Consider the following 23,658-nt stretch of genomic DNA (forward strand, 5'->3'; position numbering starts at 1 on the left):
GCGGCCCCTCCGCGCGTGACCGACCGCGGCCGAGGCGGAGGCGGAGGCGGCACCGGGGCGGGCGGATCCCCTGCTCTCGGCCAGGGGAGCCTCTAAGCGGCCCCAGGCAGGGAGACCCCGGAAGAAGGTCAAGAAATTGCCCTAGGGGGCAAGCGAAGCGCTATCCGCAACACACCCCTCCCTCGTCACGTGGTCACGCTGGGCGGAAAGAGGGAACCCAAGGCCAGGAAGCCCAGAAAGGTTCGCGAGTGGTTGGGAAGGGGCGGGACAACGAGGCTGAGGACGACTGCGCCTGCGCCTCGGGACGCGCCGCGGGGGGGGGGGAGCCCCCCCCCGCCGCTTCCGGGTCCGCGCACTAAGGCATCCCCGGGAATGACCCAAAACCTTCCAAGATTGGAGAAAAAAAGGACGGGAACAAGGGTCGCACCGGGGAGAGGCTCCAACTATCGTTTGTTAAGATAACGGCATCTTTGCTGTCAGAGGCGTGGGCCGCGGGGAGCTGAGTGTGGAATTGGGGGCGCTCCCCCCTGTTTATGGGGTGAGTTTGGACTTAGAGTGAGACGGAACTGGCAGTGTGCTTAGAGGTTTTGGAAAGGAGACATTTTGTTTTCACAATTACCGTCATCAAAGTAGTAAAAGCACACGTTGAAAAAAGCTAGTATAAGAGGATTTGTAATGAAAAGCAGAAGTTCCCCATCCTCAGAGGCAGCCACTTTAACCATAATAAATTGTGTTTCTAGTTTTGTTTCCTAAAGAACATCGAAGTAAAATACTTCCAAGCTATTTCTTGATTTGCTCATTTTAGTTACCTTTTGACCTTATGCCATGGTAACGAAGGTGTGGCACGCTACCCATCTCCTTTATCTCTCATTTACCTTTGTAACTTTAAACAACATACTAATCCCGTTTTTTAAAACTATACACTTTTAATAGTGTTAATAGTTTAAAAAACTTGTTTGTAAAACTGACGCATCAATTTTTAATAACACTACTGAGAATAGGGTAAGGTGAGTGAGGCATTCCCCTCAGACACAGTAAAGGGAGCACCAAGAAACTAATCAAGATTGGTAGGTTTTTTTAAAAAAATTAATTAATTAATTAATTAATGTATGGCTGCGTTGGGTCTTCGTTGCTGCACGCGGGCTTTCTCTAGTTGCAGCGAGCGGGGGCTACTCTTCATTGTGGTGCGTGGGCTTCTCATTGCGGTGGGTTCTCTTGTTGTGGAGCACGGACTCCGGGCGCGCGGGCTTCAGTAGTTGTGGCATGTGGGCTCAGTAGTTATGGCTCACGGGCTCTAGAGCGCAGGCTCAGTAGTTGTGGCGCACGGGCTTGGTCCCTCGGTTTCATGTGGGATCTTCCCCAACCAGGGATCGAACCCGTGTCCCCTGCATTGGCAGGCGGATTCTTAACCACTGCGCCACCAGGGAAGTCCGTAGTATTTTTTATTTTAATATTTATTTATTTATTTGGCTCTGCTGGGTGTTAGTTTCTGCATGTGTGATCTTTACTTGCGGTATGCGAACTCTCAGTTGCGGTATGTGGGATCTAGTTCCTTGATCAGGGATTGAACCCGGGCGCCCTGCATTGGGAGTGCGGAGTCTTAGCCACTGGACTAAGGGAAGGCCCAAGATTAGTAGTGTTTTAATAAGACATTTTAAAAAATCAAAATGTAGGAAAATCCACAATGAATAAAATATGAAAATCTTAAATAGGGACAAATCATTATTACTGATTGTTCCTTTTGTCTCAGGCTCCAATGTATCTGGGCAAGTCACAGATAACTGATGCTGTTTTTAATGCCCCCCGGGGCATCAGACTATTTAGTTTGGCTACTGTGTATTCCTCTTGTTTAAAAGCTGCCTCTCCAAATATCACCAACACAACCTGTTGATGAGACAAATTTGAGTTGATTGCTTACTCGAGTAAGGGTGCCCACTACTTGGCAAAGCTTCAGCAGTGCCTCAGAGAGAGGGTAAGGCCAGAATTTACTGAGAATTGGAAGTTTGGTGTAAGACGAGTCTTTCAGTTCAGGGTCTTGATGGGGACTGGGTACACAGCGCTGCACAACAGTCAAAATTGGTGGAAAGAGCAAGGCGAGGGAATTCAAAAAATCTCAGTGGGCAAACTGGCTGTTGATATTCAAACCATTTGTCTGGACTGGACAGCCAGGAAGAGTAAAAGATGCTAATGAAGACACAGGAGCACAACGTCAAGTCAATGTGGACAGTACGATGTGGTTTGGGTTCTCTGTGAACAGGCTGAGTGTGGAGGGTAGATGGTTTTGGTTTTCACTCTCTTCTTCCTGAGTGTATTCATCCGTTCAATGAATATTTTAAAATGTTCCAGACACTGTCAGGCACAGGGAATACGCTGAGGAACTATGCAGAATCCTGGCCCTCATGGAGCTGATAAGCTAGTGGGAGACATAGACATTAACCAAGTAAACAAATCTCGCTATTTGAAATTCTGTTATTTAGTAAACTGCAGTGAGGATGGAGTGACTGGGGGTGGTTAGATGGGGTGAACAGGGAAGGCCTTGGTGAGGAGGTGGATGGCCTGAGAGCTAAAGAGGGGAGAGAACCAGCCATGTGAAAGTCTGGGGACGACTGTTCCAGTCTGAGGCAAAGCACATGTGCAGTTCTGAGGTGAAGGAGAGCTAGAGGAAAGGTGATGGCAAACAAGGGCAGAAAGGTAGGCCAGGCGCCGACCCCACATGGCATTATGGGCCAATGTAGACTTGGAATTTTACCAGTTATAGTAAGAAGCATTTAATAGATTTTCAATGGAGTTATGTGATCTGATTTACATTTTTAAACCTTTTATTATGGAAATTTTCAAACACGCAAAGGTAGGAGGAATAATACAAAGAACCCCATATACTCTTCACCCAGGTTCAACAGTTACCCACTGTGCCACCACCCACTCCCCCACCACATTAATTTTAAGCAAATCCCATATCATATCATCCATAAAAGCTTTCAGGATGTATCTTAAACTATCTTTGACACAGTCACAATACAATCACAATCCCAATTCCATCGTCACTCTTAGAAATAGTAATAAAAATTCCTTATTGTCATCCCAGTGATCTCACAGAGATAGCAGCGAGTGGTCCTGAAGAGAGATCTTAGTTCCCTGCCTAGGAATTGAACCTGGGTAACCTGGATGAAAACCAGGAATCCCAGCTGCCAGACCGCCAGTGGCCCTGGTCTACCCCCACCCCTCCCCGTTTGAAAGCAAGAACGTTTCAAGGAGGCAAAAACTGTAAAAACAGGTACAAAGTTTATTATCAGAGACACAGCACAATGTATGGGAGAGCACACAGAGAAGCAGTTTATTGAAGTCAGAAGCTAGGCAGAAATACATACCCAGAGAGAAAGGGTATGGGCATCCTCTCTAATGAGGAAGAGCGCAATAAAGAAGTAATTTAGGAAATTCCTTGGCAGTCCAGTGGTTAGGATTGAGTGCTTCCACTGCAGGGGGCCTGGGTTCGATCCCTGCTCCGATCCCTGCTCAGATCCCTGCTCGCTTGGGGAACTAAAATCCCACAAGCTGCGAGGCGTGGCCGGGGGGAAAAAAAAAAAAAAAGTAATTTAAATCGCTTATATAGGACAGTTCTTCCCGGTCTTTGTTTACCTTTGGCCAATTATCTCGTTTCTTTGTTCACACCTGACCAGTACACCCTCCCCGACATGCGTGCGCATATTTTTGCTAAGGTGGATCCCACTGCAGAAGCCTGTGGGAGTATGTCCACACTTATTATGGGGTGGCACCCCCTCCCTTTTTGAATCCCAAGGAGTCTTCCTGCGCATGTGCAGACAGGGAAGTTTTCCTTGACGTCAGGAGTGGTCATCTTATCTCTTTACTTCAGCAGAGCTCAGCTTCTGCCACTAGCTTTGTCCTTGGAGTGTCTGGGTGAGAACAAAGCTTCAGTTTTACTCCACTTGACAAACCCCAGCCGTCTGGCCCAGGGGCCCATCTATCTCCTACCTCAACAGATCCAATCAGTATTAAGATTGCTCTGATTGCTTTGTAAAAAATAGTCTGCAGTTGGTTCGTTCAAATCAGGGTCCAAACAAGGTCTACACGTTGCAGTTGGTTGATAAGAATCTTAAGCTTCTTTTAATGTATAGGTTTCCACTAGACATTGATTTTTTCTTCAATTTATTTATTGAAAAAGCTAGGTTGTTTTTCATGTGACTTGCCCACGATTTCCCTCTCTGTGATATCTTTAACATGTTCCTCTATTTCTGTATTTTCTATAAGCTGTTGCTTAGATCTAGAGGCTTTATGAGATTCAGGCTTGAGGCTTTAGCAAAAAATACTCCTGTGGCATGTTTTCTATTTTAAAATATCACTCTGGGGACTTCCCTGGTGGCACAGTGGTTAAGAATCCACCTGCCAATGCAGGGGACACAGGTTTGATCCCTGGTCCAGGAAGATCCCACATGCCTCGGAGCAACAAAGCCCGTGCGCCACAACTACTGAGCCTGTGCTCTAGAGCCTGTGAGCCACAACTACTGAGCCCGAGTGCCTAGAGCCCAGGCTCCACAACAAGAGAAGCCACCGTAATGAGAAGCCCGCACACCGCAACAAAGAGTAGGTCCCGCTCACCACAACTAGAGAAAGCCTGCGTGCAGCAACAAAGACCCAATGCAGCCAAAACTAAATAAATAAATAAAAAATAAATTTATAAAAAAAATACAATAAAATATCACCCTGGTTGTTATGAAGAGAATGGACTGTAGAAGGAAAAGAGTGGAAACAAAGAGACCAGTTATAAAGGTGGTGAAGGCCTGGATGGGGTGGTGACCATGGAGATGGAGGGAAGTGGACAGATTCAATATTTTGACGTAGAACTGACAGAAATTTGTGATGGATTGGATGCAACCATGAGAGAAAGGGACACATCAAGAATGACTCCTGGAAAAAAAAGAAAAAAAAGAATGACTCCTGGGCTTGAGCAGATCAGGGATGGAGAAGGGTGGCTTGGAGGTGGTATTAAAGCCATGGGACTTGGTTCTGGTTAAAACATCGTCCTCCTGTGCCTATTTCCTCTCCCTCCCAAGGACCCACCTAAATGGACAAAGAGAACAGGAGAACAGCAGTTATCAAATTAAGGAAACTTAACATTGATACAATACTATTACCTAACCTACAGACTTTTCTGTGGATTTACAATTGTCCAATAAAGTCCTTTATCACAATTTTTTCTCCCAGCCAAGGTCCAATCCAGGATCATGAATTATATTTAGTTGTATTAGTTTGCTGGAACTACCATAACAAAGTACCACAGACCAGGTGGCTTAAACAACAGAAGTTTGTTGTCTCACAGTTCTGGAGGCCAGAAGTCCATGATCCAGGCTTCAGCAGAGTTGGTTCCTTCTGAGGCTATGAGTGAGAATCTGCTCTATGCCTCTCTCTTAGCTTCTGATAGTTTGCTGGCAATCTTTGGCTTTCCTTGGCTTGTATACGTATCACCCCAATCTCTGCCTTCCTTTTCACCTGGCCTCCTCCCTTTGTGCATGTCTGTCTCTGTCCAAACTTTCCCCTTTTTATAAGGGCACTAGTTATATTGGATTAGGCCCTCCGTAATGACCTCATTTTAACTTGGTTACCTCTGTAAGACCCTCTTTCTTTTCTTTTTTTTTTTTTTTTAATTAATTAATTAATTTACTTATTTTTGGCTGTGTTGGGTCTTCGTTTCTGTGCGAGGGCTTTCTCTAGTTGCGGCAAGCGGGGGCCACTCTTCATCGCGGTGCGCGGGCCTCTCACTCTCGCGGCCTCTCTTGTTGCGGAGCACAGGCTCCAGACGCGCAGGCTCAGTAGTTGTGGCTCACGGGCCCAGTTGCTCCGCGGCATGTGGGATCTTCCCAGACCAGGGCTCGAACCTGTGCCCTCTGCATTGGCAGGCAGATTCTCAACCGCTGCGCCACCAGGGAAGCCCGACCCTCTTTCTAAATAAGGTCACATTCTGAGGTCCTTGGGGGTTAGGACTTCAACATCTCTTTTTGCGGGGACACAATTCCACCCATAGCAGTTGTCCTATCGCTTTAGCCTCCTTTAACTGGAGCAATTTCTTTATCTTCTGTGATTTTGACACTTTTGGAGCATATAAACCAGTTGCTGTGTAGAATGTCTCTCAATTCAGATTTGTGTGATGTTTCTTGGTGATTAGATTATACATTTTTTTTTTTACAGGAATATCACAGAAACAATGTGTCCTTCTTAGTGCATCACATCCAGAAGGCACATGAATGTTGTATTTGCTAATTTTCTTCACTGTGAAGTGGACCATTTTTCCCTTTGTAATTCATAAGTAATCTGTGGGGGAGATACTGTAGAGACCATGTAAATATGCCGGTTCTTCATCAAACTTTTACCCAGTACTTTTTGCATCCAGTGGTGATTCTTCCTTGAATTCATTTTTACTCTGGTGATTGCAAAACTTTTAAAGGCATAGTAAAATAATCATTTTATTCGGTTACTGTAAAATTCATTTAGTTGAGATTACACTTAAAATTGGAAATAATCCCCAGGTGATAGAATCTTTTGAGGCCATAGGTCAAATCATGTGGCGTAACTCGAGTTTTAATGTTGGAGATTCATTGTGTAATATAGACTAACAAAGACTTGTAACTTTAAACACATTGATGAATGGCTTCTGGGTTGGTGAACACAGGGAGGGGCTGGGAAAGTGGCAAAGCTCAGAGAGGGCATGGAAGCTCCACACCCCTCCCCACCTACCGTGTTCTGTGCACCTCTTCTCTCTCGCTGTTCCTGAATTACATCCTTTTATGACAAACCAGTAACCTATTCTAATTGTGGGGTGGTAAACATATACAATCAACTTTCTTGTCCACAAGAAACAAACCCAAAGCCCATAAAAGCTATGATGAACCTAGTTATAAGTGTTACTTCTCTGACCTTCAATCCCACTACAGAAATCTTGACAGTTGCTTCAGAAAAGATGAAAGAAGCAGTCAGATTGGTTCACCATCCTTCCTGTACAGTATTTTCAAACTTCCCAGTTGTTAAAAAGAAGCATATTTCTCTTCATACCATGGATTTTTTTCTCCTAGAAGTGGATATTTTGCCTTGGGGAATGAAAAGGGCAAGGCTCGAAGTACAGGTTGTATCATTACTCAGACTTCTAGAGAGAGTATTTGAAATCCAGTTGACCCACAAGAGAAGCCTGTCCTGATATGTCTTCTCAGAAACTTTCTTGAATATGTGATAATGTATGGATAATGATTTATGGAGCCAGCTGTGCTTATTTAACAGAAGTGTCTTAACAAACACATAGCAGCTTTTGTTTGAAGAAGAAATTGAGGTTAAAATTTACAAAAGAGTTATCTCCCCCAACCCTAACCCCACAAAGAGTCAATGCTACTGCATGGTAATTTTAAAAATAAAAATAAATTTAATGATATAGTTACTTATAGCTTAGCTTATACGTGGTGAGAGTAGAAAAATTACTTTAAAAAAGATTCTAGGACTTCCCTGGTGGCGCAGTGGCTAAGAATCTGCCTGCCAATGCAGGGGACATGGGTTCGAGCCCTGGTCCAGGAAGATCCCACATGCCGCAGAGCAACTAAGCCCGTGGGCCACAACTACTGAGCCTGCGCTCTAGAGCCCGAGAGCCACAACTACTGAGCCCACGTGCCGCAAATACTGAAGCCTGTGCACCTAGAGCCCATGCTCCGCAACAAGAGGAGCCACCGCAATGAGAAGCCCGCGCACTGCAACGAAGAGTAGCCCCTGCTCGCCTCAACTAGAGAAAGCCCGCGTGCAGCAACGAAGACCCAACGCAACCAAAAATAAGATAAACAAATAAAATTTATTAAAAAAAAAGAAAATGTAATGTGGGATTCTGGAGGGGACTCTGGAACAGGAAAGGGACATTAGGGAAAAACCAATGAAATCCAAATAAAGTACGGAGTTGAGTTAATAGTACCATATTGATACGGGCTGATTGTGACAAATGTGTCATACTAACATAAGATGTTAATTATAGGGAAAACTGGGTGTGATGTTTATAGGAATTCTCTGTACCATCTTTACAGGTTTCTTTAAAAAATAAATGAAAACCATTCTAAAATAAAAAGTTATTTAAAAAATGTGAAGACTCCCTTTATATACAACTATGAAAGTGTCAAAATATATTAAGTGAAAAAAGAAATCAAGAACAGTATGTAATGAGAGGCCCCGCGCACCGCGACGAAGAGTGGCCCCCGCTTGCTGCAACTAGAGAAGCCCTCCCACAGAAACGAAGACCCAACACAGCCATAAATAAATAAATAAATAAAAATTAAAAAAAAAAAAAGAACAGTATGTATACTATAGTATAGAAGGGAAATAAATATATACTCATATTTGTCCTTATTTGCATAATGAAAAGATAAATAAAAGTTTATGGAAATGGTCCCCTCAGGGCAGGGGTTGGCAAACATCAGCATAGGCCAAGACAACTCATGACATGTTTTTGTAAATAAAGTTTGAAGGAAATAAGGTACACTCATTCGTGATTTATTCTCTTTGAGAGTTTTCATACTGTAATGGCAGAGTTTGGTAGTTGTGACAGAGGTCATATATTACTATCTGCCTTTTTACCGATCCCAGGTTTAGGGGCTTGGGGAGGGAATGGGCTGCACGGGAATTAGAGTGGGAATAATACACTTTCCACATAGATCTTTTGTATATTGTTGTTTTTTTTTTTAAAATATGTGAACGCATAAACCTATCAAAAAATCTTTTTAAATGTTAAAACACCACCCCCTGGAACTGCCTTTTCAGTTGTTGCTGGTCCCGTGTCTGTTAATATTCATCTTGTGGTTGGCTTGGTTTGTCAGGAATCTTCAAAAATCCATCTCAACTATTTGGTTACAGGAGCAAAGATGCTGCCCGAGCCTGGGGTCTATTACTTCCCCTGGGAGGTCAGTGCCGGCCAAGTTCCTGACGGGGACACGCTGAGGACGTTCGGCAGGTGAGAATGGTTTTTTCACATGGTGGGGGGATGTTTAAAAAAAATTAAAATAGTCTTTTTTAAAAATTATAATATTTTAAAAATTATTTTTAAAGTATATATATATTTTTTATAAATTTATTTAATTAATTAATTAATTTATTTTTGGCCGCATTGGGTCCTCGCCGCTGTACGCAGGCTCCCCCCAGCCGCGTCGAGCCAGGGCCGCTCCTTGCTGCGGTGCGCTGGCCCCTCACTGCGGTGGCCTCTCCCGTTCGGAGCATGGGCTCCAGGCACGCGGGCCCCAGCAGTTGTGGCGCGCAGGCTCAGCAGCTGTGGCCCGCGGGCTCCCAGGATCAGCAACCGTGGCGCATGGGCCCAGCCACTCTGCAGCATGTGGGATCCTCCCGGACCAGGGCTGGAACCCGTGTCCCCTGCACCGGCAGGCAGACTCCCAACCACTGCACCACCAGGGAAGTCCCCTAAAGTACATATTTTTAATTACTAAAAAATCACTTATCTTTACATTTTAAATTATTTATTATTATCTATTTATATTTTCAAAATTATTTTAAAAATTAAAATAGTCATAATTTTATCTAATTATTTTTATTTTTGTTTTTTAAAATATATTTATTTATTTTTATTTATTTATTGGGTCTTCGTTGCTGCGTGCAGGCTTTCTCTAGTTGCGGCAAGTGGGGGCTACTCTTCGTTGCGGTGCATGGGCTTCTCATTGCAGTGGCTTCTCTTGTTGCGGAGCACGGGCTCTAGGCGCACGGGCTTCAGTAGTTGTGGCTCGTGGGCTTCAGTAGTTGTGGCTCGTGGGCTCTAGAGTACAGGCTCAGTAGTTGTGGCGCAGGGGCTTAGTTGCTCCGCGGCATGTGGGATCTTCCCGGCCTGGGGATCGAACCCGTGTCCCTTGCATTGGCAGGCGGATTCGTAACCATTGCGCCACCAGGGAAGTCCCTAATAATTTTTAAATGCTAAAAAATTAATACATATTCATTGTAAAAAATGTAGACAATCCGTAAGGGTGTAAAGAAAGCAAGTAAAAATCACCTGTAATTCCACTGTCTGGACAACCACCCACCGCTAACCTTTTGGTGATTACATGCTTTTTCATGTGTGTTTGTGTGTATATGTGGGTGGGTGTGTATATACACAATATGTGTATATACACATATACTGTGTTAGTCACATATTGCTGTGTAACAAATCACCCCAAAATTAAGTGGCTTAAAATAACAATAGATGCTTATTTTTTCATACTTAGTGTCAGGAATGTGGGAGTGGCTTAGCTGGGTGGTTCTGTCTCAGATTGACTTTGAAGATTGCAGTCGAGATGTTAGCCAGGGCTGCCAGCATCTGAAGGCTGGCGTGGACCTGGAGGATCTGATTCTATGATGACTCATTCACATGTTTGGCAATTTTGTGCTGCCTGTTGTCAAGAAGACTCACTTCCTCAATACGGATTTTTCTATACGGCTGCTTGAGAGTCTTGATGACATGGCAGCTGGCTTTCCCCAGAAGGAGTGACTCAACAGAGAGGGCAAAGAGAAAGCTACAATGTCAATGACCTAACCTCAGAAATCACTCTAGGTCATCTCTGCAATGTTTTGTTGGTTACCCAGGTCAACACTAGTCAGGGTGGTAGGGACTACACAGGGGTGTGGATGCCAGGAGATAAGAATCATTGGGGACCATCTTGGAGACATATATATACATACATGTATAAATATTTTAAGCTAGATGAGATCCTATTATATTACTATATTGTACCGTACTTAACTGTGTATGGTAGACCTAGTTCCATGCCAAATATGTAAATCTATATCATCACTTTAAATAGATCCATTTTATTTCATTGCATAGACATACCATAATTTATTTAACCACATCTATTTATTTAACCAAAATCAATTGATTTTCAACAAAGACATCAATTTAATTGAGTGGGGAAAGTATAGTCATCTCAACAAATGGTGCTGGAACTACTGGATATTTTTATGGGGGTAAAAAAACACCTTGATCCCTACCCCACAGCATACCAAAAAAAAAAAAAAAAAATCATTCTGACTGGATCATAACTGAACAAGCTAAAACTATAAAATCTTTAGAAGAAAACAGGAGAAAACCTTCATATACACCTTGAGATAGGCAAAGATTTCTTAGACTCAGAAAACAAAAACCATAGGGACTTCCCTGGTGGTTCAGTGGGTAAGACTCCAAGCTCCCAATGCAGGGGGCCCAGGTTCCACCCCTGGTCAGGGAACTAGATCCTGCAGGCCGCAACTAAGACCCGGTGCAGCCAAATAAATAAATAAATAAATATTCAAAACAAAACAAAACAAAAACCATAAAAGAAAAATAATGAATAAATTGGACTTCAACAAAATTAAAAGCTTCTCATCAAAAGCTACCATTAAGAAGATTAAAAGGCAAGCCACGAACTGGTAGAAAATAAGTGAACGTGTGTGTATATTATCTATATTCAACAAATGATTTGTACCTAGAATAAACAAAGAGCTCATATAACCCAATAAGAAGACAAAGAACTTAATTTTTAAACGGGTAAAAGATTTAAACAAGACACTGCCAAGGAAGATATACAGAGGGCAGATAAACACATGAAAATTTGTTCAACATCGTGTGTCATTAGGGAAATGCAAATTAAAACCACAATGGTACGGTATTTCATGCCCACTAGAGTGGCTAAAATTAAAAAGACTGACCGTAGCCTGTGCTGACAAGGATTTGGAATGACTAGAACCCTCATATGTTGCTGGGGGGAAAGTAAAGTGGCACAACCACTTTGAAAAACAATTGGGCAGTTTCCTTTAAACAGACAGATTGACCATATGACCCAGAAATCCCACTTGGGTATTTCCCCATGAGAAATGAAAACATATGTCAGCACAAGTCTGTAAGCAAACCAAATCAGCTGGTGAGGATATAGTAATTTATTGATCCATTCAACTGAGTGCTACCAAGCAATAAAAAGGAACAAACTGCTGATTTACCCAACAGCATAAATGGGTCTCCAAACCATTATGCTGAGTGAAAGAGGCTAGACACAGAAGAATTCATGCTGTTAGGATTCCATTTACATGAGGTGCTTGAGTAGGAAAACTCATCTGTGGAGACCAAGAGCAGATCAGTGGTTGCCTGGGGTGGGAGGTGGGGAGACTGAGTTCAGAGGGGCACAAGGGGACTTTTGGGGGTGATGGAAATGTACCAAAGCTTGATTGGGGTGCTGGTTACACAGTGTATACTTTTGTCAACAGTCAATGAACAGGTCCCTTTTAATGCATGTAATTTATACCTCAGTTATGTAGACCTAATTAACCTTTTCTGTTGCTGCCACTTTAATTTCTCTGATCCGAGTGAGGCTGAACATTTTCCCATGGATGTATTGGCCTCCCAGAACCTTTTGAACTTTGGGTTGGTTCTGTCTATGGATGGAAATGATCACACTTACCTGACCTCCAGGTTGTACAGCTACGACATGACGAAGTCCCGAGTGACCCTGATGGCTCAGCACAGATCTGACCAGCACCCGATCCTCGTCTGTACCAAGTTGGTAGAACCGTTCCAAGCCCAGGTGGGCTCCCTCTACATGGTCCTTGGGGAGCTGGAGCACCAGAAGGGTAAGCCTTGGCTTCACACACCCTTTTCCACTCTGGGTCCTGAGTGGGGCAGTCTTGTGGGTGCCTGGGCTTGGCTTCTGACCCAGCAGGGGTCCCTCATTGGGGTTAACATTCCTTCCAAATCAGCCCACGAATTACAGGGACTCATAGCAAAGAGACGTGATTGGGCTTGAGGTGGACCTGCCGTAGGGAAGCGAGAAAGAGGGGAGAGAAATCATTAATTTCTGAAGGCCTACAACATGCCAGGCCTGGTACTAGGAGGTTTGCTTAAATCTTTTTGAATCTGCTCACCAGCCCTTAATGAGTCATCTTATGGCTATTTCATAGATGAGAAAACTAAGGCTCAGAGAGGATGGGGCTGGAGTAACAGGCCAGGAAGTCAGGGTAAGAGAAATAAAACACAAGGGAAGGAACAGAAGCAACCTGGGAGAATCTCTATGGCATCAAGGGTTGAAGCTTGCCCTTTAAAACCTAGGTACTTGTATTCTTTGCCTCTCTCTCTGGCTGTCCCTGTGCCACTTTCCTTCACATGCTTTATGTAACTATAACACGTTGTATCTGGTTATTTTAATTTAACATTATATCATAAGCATTCCCCCATGTCTTGAAAATTTTTTCTAGATATAGTATTTAGTGGCTATATAATATTTTATAGATTAGATGTGTACACTAATTCACACAAGCATTAGACATTTGTATTGTTTCCATTTTTTGCTCTTGTAAGTACACTGTACATTAATTGGTTAAAGAAACTATGAGATATTCAGCCAGGAGAATATTATACAGCCATCAAAAATGGTGTTGTAAATTTATATCAGTTGACATGAAAAGATGTTCGTAGTATTTTACTAAGAAAAAGCAGTTTACAAAACAGTATGTATCATATGATCTCATTTTTGTTAAATAGACATTTTTTATACACATAAAAGTTTGAAATATTATTTACCAAAACGTTAATAGTAATTATTTCTGGGTGGTGGGGCTGTGGGATTCCTTATACTTTTATTAGCATTTGACAATGAAAATGTATTGCTTTATAGCCAGAGGGAAAAAACAGTTTAAACAATCTATCTAGATATATGTTAAAAATGCTGTAGTTAATAGCCTTAAACTATTACCAATCTTTGTCCATTTTCTGATTGTTTCTTTAGGGTAGTTTCCTAAAAGTGGAATTGCTACATTAAAGGATATGAACATTTATGTTTCTTGATTTACACTCCCAACTTACTTTCTAAAAGTTGCAGTGGTTTTTAACTCTGGATGAAATGCACTAGAAAAAAAGTAAATGGGCTTTACTTTAATTACGTTTGATTTAATAAAAGTTAATCTTTATTCAGGCTTAAGCCTTTGAGCTCAGAGTCCCTGCCTTCGTAATTGATTTGAGAGAAGTATCAGGAGGAGGGGTGGAAATGGGTACAAAGGGCCTTGAATAAATCATTCACTCCACTAAATAAATCATTTCCACTTTGACTGCAGCCCACATCACCTGAGACTTCCTCCTGCACTCCTGGCCCCGACAGGGAGTCCTGGGAGCTCTCAGGAGCCAACTGCCCAGTATCTGTAACTCAAAGGTCTGATTGCAGATACAGAGAGGGGTTGATACTAAGGTGGGACATCAGGCCAGGACCAGGGCGGGACCTGGAGAAGACATTTAGAATTATTTGTGGGAAGAAAAATGGAGAAAACTTTAAAGTACAAATTCAACCCATACAACTTTTTAAATTTAATGTTTTCAAATCAAACGAGCACAAAAGTAGAATGAGCCTCCACGTACCCGTCACCCAGATTCAGCAGTGATCCACATTCCACTCTTGTGTCATCATCGCCCGCATTTACTTACTTATGTTGCTGGTGTGTTTTAGAGCAAATCTGACATCATTTCATTTACCCGTAAATGCCTCAACGTCTATCTCTAACATCACGATCACGCCCAACAAAACGAGTAGCCGTTCCTTAATATACTCTAGTACATACCTTGTCTGTGATCATTCCCCTCCTCGGCCCCAAAATGGCTTTTTACAAAAAGTTAGTTTAAAAGCGGGAGGCAAACAAAGTCCATGCATTGTCTTTGGGTTACACATCCCAAGTCTCTATAACAGTTCTGTCTTCCTTTTTTCCTTTTTTTTAATGCTATTTATTGGAGAACTTGGTTCTGGAAGTAGCTAATTGCTTCCACCTGGTTGCGTTAAACCTGCTCTTCCCTTGAGTTTATCCTACCTTTTTCTGAAAGGAATGTATTTCAGGGAAACCAAACGGCTGGAGGAGGGAACGTTCTTTAGAGAAGAAGCACAGTGAATAACCGCAGGAGAAACAATTAAATGCTAAAGTCACCGTGTTAAAAGCCCCGAGGAAATAATAAATCCAGGCAACGATCGTTATCACTGGCCGCTCAGATCATTAGGTGGACGCTTGCCGGGAACACTGTAGCTCTTGCCGGGAACACTGTAGCTCAGGTGATCAAACATTACAAAAATCGGACCCATCGATCGTGTGCCTCTGGCGTGATGCACCAGGAGAGCACAGACAGTACTGCTCTGATGTGTTCTTGCCAAAAAACAAAAAAAAATGGAACCTCAGTAGTCAGACTAAGCCTCAGACCCAGCAGGATTCTTCCTAGGCTCTGGCTAGTTTACCACTTATCATTATTTTCATCACAATGTGTAGGGTTTTTTTTTCTTAAAAAAATTTTTCCCCTCAGTTTCTAATTTCTGAGACTACATGCTCGTCTTTCGAGACTGACACAAGGAAAGAAAGACGACGGTGAAGAGGGAGGGCAGAGTGTGGGCTGAGTTTGGCAGTGGTCGCTGACCTCCAACCTGCGGTGGCCTGTCTGGCCCCCGGCCAGGTCTGAAGTCCTGTGGGGACACAAAGGTCAACCACACACGGTTGCCTGCCCCGTGGCAAGGTTGGCAGTTCTGAGGATGGACCAGAGGCCCCTTCAAGTCACCTTTCTGAAATGTTTGCACACGAAAGAGAAGAAATGCCAGCCATGTGCCAACAGCAGCTGGCCGGGACACCCCGCAGGGCCGAGGGCGTCCAGTCCGGGGATTAAGATGTGAGGACACAGCCTCGGCCCCGCTCTGCTCCAGGGGCCCGCATGGAATACCAGGCTGAAGGTTACTCGCCTACAGCAAGAAGCTGCCCCAGAGCTCTCACCATAAATCCCACCTGTTCCGGTTTCCGTGCACCTGACTGTTTCCTGCCCTCACAGGCCTTCCTTGTGTCCTCTCGAACCTTCAAGCCCCCTTCTCTGGGACTTGCCTGAAACCTGGCTTTTCCCCCCAGGCAGCAGTTCCCCTCCCGCCCTCCCACGTGGAGGCTCCCAGGCCCCGCACGCATCACAGAACCCAGAGGTGGGGCGGAAATCCTGGCAGCTCCTCCTTTGCAGCGACCAGTTCTGCCACCTCCGCCCCACTGCTGCCTGACGTACCCGGACCCGCCGGCCTCTGCCGCCTGAAACTAGGTTCCACCCTCAGTATCTTTCTGCCTCGTCACCCATTGGGACCACCTTCTCTCCCCTCCAGCTTGACCTCACTATCATTTCAACCACTTTCCTGGCAGAAGTTCCAACCCCTCGTCTCCCATCATTCCTCCCTGATTAAACCCCAATCCCCACCCTCTCAGGTCCCACCCAGCTGTTGATGGAGAAAGTTCACAAAGCTCCAGGGATTCCTAGCACAATGGTTTCAAGGTCTCTTATCTCTTCCGGGCCCTTCACGCTGCCTAGAATTCCTTCCATATGTCCTGGCTGGCCCCCCCTCCCCCGGACCCGCAACAGCTATTTCAGGCATTCACGCAGGACCCCCTTCGTCATCACCTCCCCGTCCCTTCCAGCAAATTACCTCACCTCCTACATCCCAGGTAAAATTGAGGCCACAGCTGCAGCCTCTCCTAAAATTATACGCATCCACACCCATCAGTAGCCCCTTTCCTCCAGTCTGGGAGAGAGGAGGGTCCCTCCTGCCTGCGGTGCAGCCCCTGTGCTGTGATGCATGCCTGCCTTCCTGCAGGGGCTTTGCTTTCTCAGCTGAATCCTTAACCTGTTACCACTGGTTCTTCCCTCCCAGCATATAAAGCGCTCAAGCCTCTTCTGTATTAAAATAATAGCAACAATAATGTCAAGTTCAGCTCTATCCCTACCTAGCTGTGACCCTCCTCCCTCCACAGTCAAACTTCCTAAAAGAAGATCTGTTCTCAAAAAAAAAAAAAAAAAAAAAAAACGATCTGTTCTCCATATCACCCCTCCTTATCTCAGACTCACACCTCAACCCACTGCATTCTGGATTGAACCCACACCCTCGGCATTGAAAGTGCAGAGTCCTAACCACTGGACCACCAGGGAATTCCCTCAGCCCTTCTCCTTTGCAGCAGGTTCTTTTTCTTTGCAAGAAGAGATTCCCCTAAATGACTATTACTCTGGGTTCATAAACTCCTTTCTCCTCCCCTGCAGCACTCTTCAAATGCCGTTCTTTTATTCCATTTACACAGACCTTTTGCAGATGGACTAACAGAATTGCCAAATTTGTCCCTGTGATAATCATACTTGTAAAATTCACTTCCATTTTTAATAACTTTTCTTCATTCACAGGAAGAAACATGTTCCACTATCTGTATCTCGAAGAGAAGGTTTCCCCAGGCTGAGGGGAGGAAAGAGCTGACAGGCATTATTATTGTAAGGAAAGTTCTGTGAAATTAAGTCCAATACTAAGAAAATCTTCATACAGGAAGTTTGGAAACATTTGACCTATGCTTCTATTTTGAGATTTTTAACTGCGAATTAGAGCACTCTGATTTTGTCCTTGCTCTCCCTGTGTCATCCTGAACACATGCAGCTGCTCTGTGAAAACTATTTAGGGCCACATGTGTCACAAGAAAAGGTCTAGGCCTTTCAGTGCCAAATGAAGTTTAGGCAAATATCCTGTTTGATTGATCAGTATAGGTGAGCCAGCTATTCCTGAAGAGGCCTGAGTGATGAGAATCAACAGTCTACACCCATCCACAGATCCACATACTGTCCCATGCCCCCCCCCCCCGCAACCCCACTCTAGGCCATGCAGCCCCTGCAGTCCAGCGCTGGGGCCAACAGAAGCTGACGACACACAGGCAACCTCATGTTTCAAATGAGTTCATCTTTCTGTGTTGAAGCCTGGAATCTACACAGTCCAACTCTCTGAATTCTGCCCCCGGGCTCTGTTAAATCAATAAAGTGGCCTAGACTAGAGGAAAAGTTAGGCATAGACTTTAACCAGAGAGAGCCTCTATCTCAAAACGGCATCAAAAGAGGACAGCATAATGTTCTAGAACATTGAATGTATTCACTGACGTGCCCAGAGAGCAGAGAGAACATAGTGCAAAAAAAAAAACAACAACCAAAAACAACCTATTAGGGAAAACCCCGGATGTCCTTCCTATTTGGTGTCACCTGAACATTGACAAACCTTTCCATCAGCTCACCACAGCATCTGCTAGAAGCGCCCCCCAGCCCCTTGTCCAGGGTGGGATGACTTGCCCCTGTAAGGCCAGACTCTCCCCTTGGATTGATTAAATATGGGGTTCTCTTTGCCCCAATTTCCAATGCCAGTGAGCCCTACGAAGCCAAGGGGCCCTTCCCTTGGTACAAATGGAGAACTAGGGTGGTGATTGAGGCCCCTCCTCAACTCTGGGCACTTGGGAGCTACAGAGAAGCTGGTAGGAGTTAAGATGACAAAAGAGGGAAGTAGAGGCTACATCTCTCTGGGCCTCCTCCCTGGAGGAATGGAATTTTCAGGCTGCCCCCTGAGTTTCAGCCATGTGCCTGTAGTGCATGGCGGGCCCGCAGTTCTGAGGCCCAGGAAGACAAATGGTCAGCATCCTGTAAACCATCCTTCTCACCTGTGCCCTGTCAGACTCTTCTGTCGAAACCCAGGACCGAGATCAAGTCGAGGGGAAACGGCTGGAATGCATCTGCAGGGTGTGTTGCTGACACGGCCTGTGCCTTGGTGTCTGTGTCTTTCAGATGGAGGCTGCGTGGTGAAGGCCCGGGTGCTGACTTGTGTGGAAGGAATGAATCTCCCCTTGTTAGAACAAGCCATCCGGAAGCAGAGGCTGTACCAGCGAGAGAGGGACAGCAGCCAGTAGAGAGCAAAACGGCAGCTCCTGGCAAACCCCCCCGCTCCCGCGCTGCGCTGCTGCCGAGAAGATGCAGGAGCTTCCTGGAGAGAAGACGGGAGGGGTTGTTCATCGGGATTGCCCCAGAAATGGGAGCCTAGAGATCAGAGGCGGGTCTCTGGGGCCCTGGGAGCTGGCCCCCGTGTGGGTCCTGGAGGGTTGCAGAAGGTCCTCGTGAATAAAGCCATGTGGTGTGACGGAGCAGTGCGTGCACGTGGTGCAGCGCCGGGAGGGGCCAGCAGGGGGAGCCTCGGAGCAGGCAGCCGGCCCGGCAGTGAGGCTGCGGGAGCGGAGGGTTTCTGGTGAATTCTGGGTTAGGGGCCTGAGGGGAGGGCGCTGGGGGCGCTCAGGACCTGGGGGGGGCCCGGGACACAGTGGAGGCTGCTCCTGCCGAGGTTCTGCCCTCACAGGAGGCCGAGCGTCCCCAAACAGGCCAGGCACAGCACCTCGCCGTGGCCATGCGGCCTTAGGGCAGGACTGTGGCTTCAGAAGCCCTTCCTGACCCCTGACCTCTGCCCTGAGTTGACCCCGGCCCCCCTGGGCGGCCCCTCCGGGCAGCCTTCTGCCCCCAGGGTCCAGGCCTGGCTGGGCAGGGGTGGGGGGCTGGGGCAGGAGAAGTTTGGGCCTTCCTGCGCTCCGTAGCGCGGCTCAGGGCAGCTGCTTCCTGGGGCCTGGGGCTTCCTGCCCGGCCTGGGCTGGGCGAGGGGCAGCCCTGCTCCACACCAGGTTCCCGGGGATGGGCTGGGGCTGGGGCCGGGGCTTTGGCGGGCGGTGGGATCCAGGCCTGGGCCTGGGCGGCCTGGCAGGCAGAGCAGGGTGAGCCCTGGGGGCCACAGGCCTCAGGAGCCGGGGGCGGGCGGGGGGGGGGGGGGGTGGAGGGGAGGAGGGGAGGGCGGGGCGGGGCCTGGGCAGGGGCCGGGCAGGCTGTGCCGTGGAGGCTGGAGGGGCAGCGGGGGTGCTGGGCATGGGGGCGAACGCCCCAGGCGCTTTCTGTTTCCAGGGCGGCTCTGCGGGCATGGATGTGTTTCAGAAGGTGGAGAAGATCGGAGAGGGCACCTATGGGGTGGTGTACAAGGCCAAGAACAAGGAGACCGGGCAGCTCGTGGCCCTCAAGAAGATTAGGCTGGATTTGTGAGTGCTGGGACGGCCTCTGAGACCCCCTGGTCCAGGGGTGACCCACAGCCCACCCATCCGTCCCTCATCACAGGGTTTTGTGTTCCACTCGTTTTCCGAGTGCTCCCCAGTTACACGGGGGCCACAGAGGTGCAGCCCTCACGCGTCCTCACCCCGACCAGGCTTTGCCCCCGGCCGCTGGGGGTGACGGGTGTGTGCCGAGGAGCACAGAGCCCCATCGCTGGGGAGAGGGGGGTGGGCATCCTTAGGGAATAAGGAACACAGGTGACACCCCCCGCCTGCCCCCCGCCCCCTGGCAGAAGGGCCTGCTCAGCTCCTGCCTCCACTGCTGTACCCCTCTCTTCTCCAGGGAGACCGAGGGGGTCCCAAGTACCGCCATCAGGGAGATCTCCCTGCTCAAAGAGCTTAAACATCCCAACATCGTCAGGTGAGGCGGGAAGGAGCGGGGAAGTGGGCCTCTCCCAGCCCGGCTGGGAGCCGCATGCTGACTGGTGTCGCCCGGCCAGGCTGCTGGACGTGGTGCACAGCGAGAAGAAGCTTTACCTGGTGTTTGAGTTCCTCAGCCAGGACCTGAAGAAGTACATGGACTCCACCCCAGCCTCTGAGCTCCCCCTGCATTTAGTCAAGGTACCGGGGGAAGGACAGGGGGCAACCAGCGAACGCCCGCTCAGCCAGCCCCGCCTCCGCTCAGCCAGCCCCGCCTCCGCTCAGCCAGCTCTTTCTCACGCTCGCTGTTCCAGAGCTACCTCTTCCAGCTGCTGCAGGGGGTGAACTTCTGCCACTCGCATCGGGTCATCCACCGAGACCTGAAGCCCCAGAATCTGCTCATCAGTGAGTTGGGGGCCATCAAGCTGGCTGACTTTGGACTGGCTCGGGCCTTCGGGGTGCCCCTGCGCACCTACACCCATGAGGTACCGCAGGACAGAGGGGAGAGAAGGGATGTCCCCCGTGCACCCAGCCACCCTGAATGATGCTGTTTTCTTGTCCCCACAGGTGGTGACACTCTGGTATCGTGCCCCCGAGATCCTCTTGGGAAGCAGATTCTACTCGACAGCCGTGGATGTCTGGAGCATTGGTTGCATCTTCGCAGAGATGGTAGAGAGAGGGCCACACATGGCCACAGGGAGGCCACAGGCAGGGTCCTCTGGGGTGGGGGGTAGAAGGGGCTCTGATTATCCTATTAGAAGTGGATTAAGGGGTGTTTGGGACTGGCTAAGGTCTTTTTCCAGAAAAGGCCAGGATTTTTAGCACAGCCCTGGGAAAGATATCTTGGAGGTGCCTCCCTGGTCTGGCCTCTTTTCTGGTATTGGATTCTGCATGACAAGGGAGTAGACCCCACACCTTCTCCCCTTCCCCGTTCCAGGTGACCCGCAAAGCCCTGTTTCCTGGCGACTCTGAGATTGACCAACTCTTTCGTATCTTTCGGACCCTGGGGACACCCAGTGAAGCCATGTGGCCAGGAGTCACCCAGCTGCCTGACTATAAGGGCAGTTTCCCCAAGTGGACCAGGAAGGGGCTGGAGGAGATCGTTCCCCACCTGGAGCCAGAGGGCAAGGACCTGCTCATGGTAGGTACAGGTGGGCGGCAGGGAGGCTGAGAAAGACCTCCTTGCGCCAGCTGCTGCTCTTGCTAGAAGTGTCCCCTTTGTCATCCAGCCTCTTGTGCAACCCTGGTTCCTCCTGAGTCCCAGCTCGTCTCTTTTCTGACCCCTATACAGAGGTGGCTTGTCCCCATGTGTATTGATTGCTCCACCTGGAAGCCTCTCCCATGATAGGTCCAATGTTCATCATCCCTTTTAAAACTTCTCTCTTCTAGTTAGCTTTGTTTTTATGCTGTGATATGTGCCCTTTTTCTTAGTTGCCTTGTGTTTTGGTAATTTTTTTCTCGTGGACATTATTACCCCATCTAAGCTGTAAGCGTTCCCAGGCAGGGACCACACCGCCCACTGCCTCGGTACCCCCGCAGTGCCTTCCACAGCGGTTACTCTTCACACGAGGCTGTTCAGAGCAGGCTGCTCCCCGCTGCCTCGGCCCCTGCCCCGGTCCTCACTCACCCCTCCGGTTGTACCCTCTTGACCCCTTGGGCTGGCCCAGGCCAGGCTGCCCAGAGGGCCTCAGGCAGAGCTATCCATTCTTGCCCACAAAGACTCAGAGCACGTTTCTCTCTTTAGTCTGGTGTTGGGTCAGAGGAAGGCAGGGCAGGAAGTTCATCTTCAGGCTCTGTGTCCAGCTTTCCAGAGGGCTGTGTGCGTCTCCCAACCCAATGCCAGGAGGATGGAGTGGACTTCCCACGGAGCCTCCTAGCCCTCCATCCTGGCTACTCTAAGGCAGGGGGGTCCTTCCACAGCCTGGCCAGGTTGAGGGATTTTCGTGTTTCTGCCCCACCCTCAAGCATGCTCCCTGGACAGGTTTGGTTCCCTCATCCCGATACCTAGAGAAAAGTCTGTCTCAACTAGAACTAGGCTGGAGCCTGGAAAGCTCCCTAAGGAAGTGGGGAGACTGACTCAGCCTCAGTAACGTGAAGGAGACAGGGGGTGACTTAGCAGGGCTGGACTAGAACAAAGTCTTTGTCCCCAGATTCCGGGAGTATCCAGAACTGGTTCGCAAGCTGGGAGGTACAGGCTTTGTGTCGTTCTGGGTTTGAAGGCAGCTCTGCTTTGGGGCTTGGGGCCCTGGCCACACCCGGGCCCACTCTCTCTCCTCCTCCTCCTTCCTCCGCAGCAACTCCTGCAGTATGACCCCAGCCGGCGCATCTCAGCCAAGGCCGCCCTTGCGCACCCGTACTTCTCGTCCACCGAGACCTCCCCAGCCCCGCGCCAGTGTGTGCTGGAGGGTTTCTGCCGCTGAGAAGGTGTGAGGCCTCAAAGCGTCTCTCCAGCTGCTGCCCCCCTGCCTCCCCACTCACTTCCCAAGAAAGAGGACACATCTGGGGAGAGAGCAATTTGGCATCAGCCGTCAGAGGGCTGAGTTTGGGTTTGTCCTGCCAGCAGGTTAGCGAGTTCCTGTGTTGTTTGTTGGGTGTGCTGGTGCCGTTTCAAGATGGGGGCACAGAAGCCCCATGCCCGAGGGGGTCCGTTAGAGGCTGGGTCCCCTGGCACCAGAATGGCAGGTGCCGAGGAGAGTAGGAAGCCTGCCCGGGCCGCCAGCAAGGCCCTCCTAGCGCCCTTCAGCTGCCTGGCCCTCAGTTGCAGAGCCAGACCCCGGGGGAAAGGGTTTCTCCCGGCTGGTCTTCTGGATTTAAAATGTTTTGGGGAAGAGTTGAGTTCCAGTTAAGAGTCCCAAGTTAAACAGGAAGCGGGGTGAGGGAGAGAGGACGTTTTCCTGACCCTGGGGCAGGCCGGGTGTTCTAAGTAGTTGTCTCGTCATCTAGGATATGCTTAACGTTTGTTTGCTTCTGGCTTTAAGAACAGAAAATAAAACTGATGCATTCCTGAGTTTTCCAGTGTTTCTCTGCTCGGGGGGGGGGGGGACACCAGGGACTTGCCGACAAGGGGGAGGTTGACAGCGGGCTGAAGACAGTTCCTGGCCTGAACCGAGAGGCCCTGAGCCGGTGGGGAGTGGGGGGGTGGGGGGTGGGGGGTGGGGGTATGGGGGGGCATCATCCTCCGAGGCCAGCCCCCGTCGGGTCCTTCCTAGGGTCAGAGGAGCCACAGGCCCCCGAAAGCACCCCATCCCCAGCAGGGCCAGTTGGGCGTGTCCACTCCCCAGGACCCAAGTAGTGCTGTCCCTCATGCTCATGCCCCAGACTAATCGACTCTTATGT

At 48.1% G+C, this 23,658-nt stretch overlaps 2 protein-coding genes across 3 annotated transcripts; both read left to right on the top strand.

The window, feature by feature from the left end:
* Positions 1-51: 51 nt before the first annotated feature.
* TEN1 (TEN1 subunit of CST complex) lies at positions 52-18,963 on the top strand. 2 transcript variants are annotated; one of them, XM_068530389.1, is made up of 4 exons: positions 52-240; positions 8,890-8,986; positions 12,458-12,615; positions 18,611-18,963. In XM_068530389.1, exons 2-4 carry the CDS (start codon positions 8,898-8,900, stop codon positions 18,730-18,732), a joined length of 369 nt encoding a protein of 122 aa, XP_068386490.1. In that variant the 5' UTR covers positions 52-240; positions 8,890-8,897; the 3' UTR covers positions 18,733-18,963. The 2 variants fall into 2 exon arrangements, with proteins under 2 accessions (XP_068386490.1, XP_068386489.1); XM_068530388.1 differs by lacking the exon at positions 52-240 and adding an exon at positions 355-538.
* A 738-nt stretch (positions 18,964-19,701) lies between these two features.
* On the top strand, positions 19,702-23,329 carry CDK3 (cyclin dependent kinase 3). The gene is made up of 7 exons (XM_068531193.1): positions 19,702-19,893; positions 20,246-20,323; positions 20,403-20,523; positions 20,637-20,807; positions 20,890-20,991; positions 21,260-21,463; positions 22,617-23,329. The coding sequence occupies exons 1-7, from the start codon at positions 19,727-19,729 to the stop codon at positions 22,740-22,742; spliced, it is 969 nt and encodes a 322-aa protein (XP_068387294.1). The 5' UTR covers positions 19,702-19,726; the 3' UTR covers positions 22,743-23,329.
* The last annotated feature ends 329 nt before the right edge of the window (positions 23,330-23,658 follow it).

This window comes from Eschrichtius robustus, chromosome 20 (genome assembly GCF_028021215.1).
Source record: "Eschrichtius robustus isolate mEscRob2 chromosome 20, mEscRob2.pri, whole genome shotgun sequence".
In the NCBI taxonomy this organism is placed as follows: Eukaryota; Metazoa; Chordata; class Mammalia; order Artiodactyla; family Eschrichtiidae; genus Eschrichtius; species Eschrichtius robustus.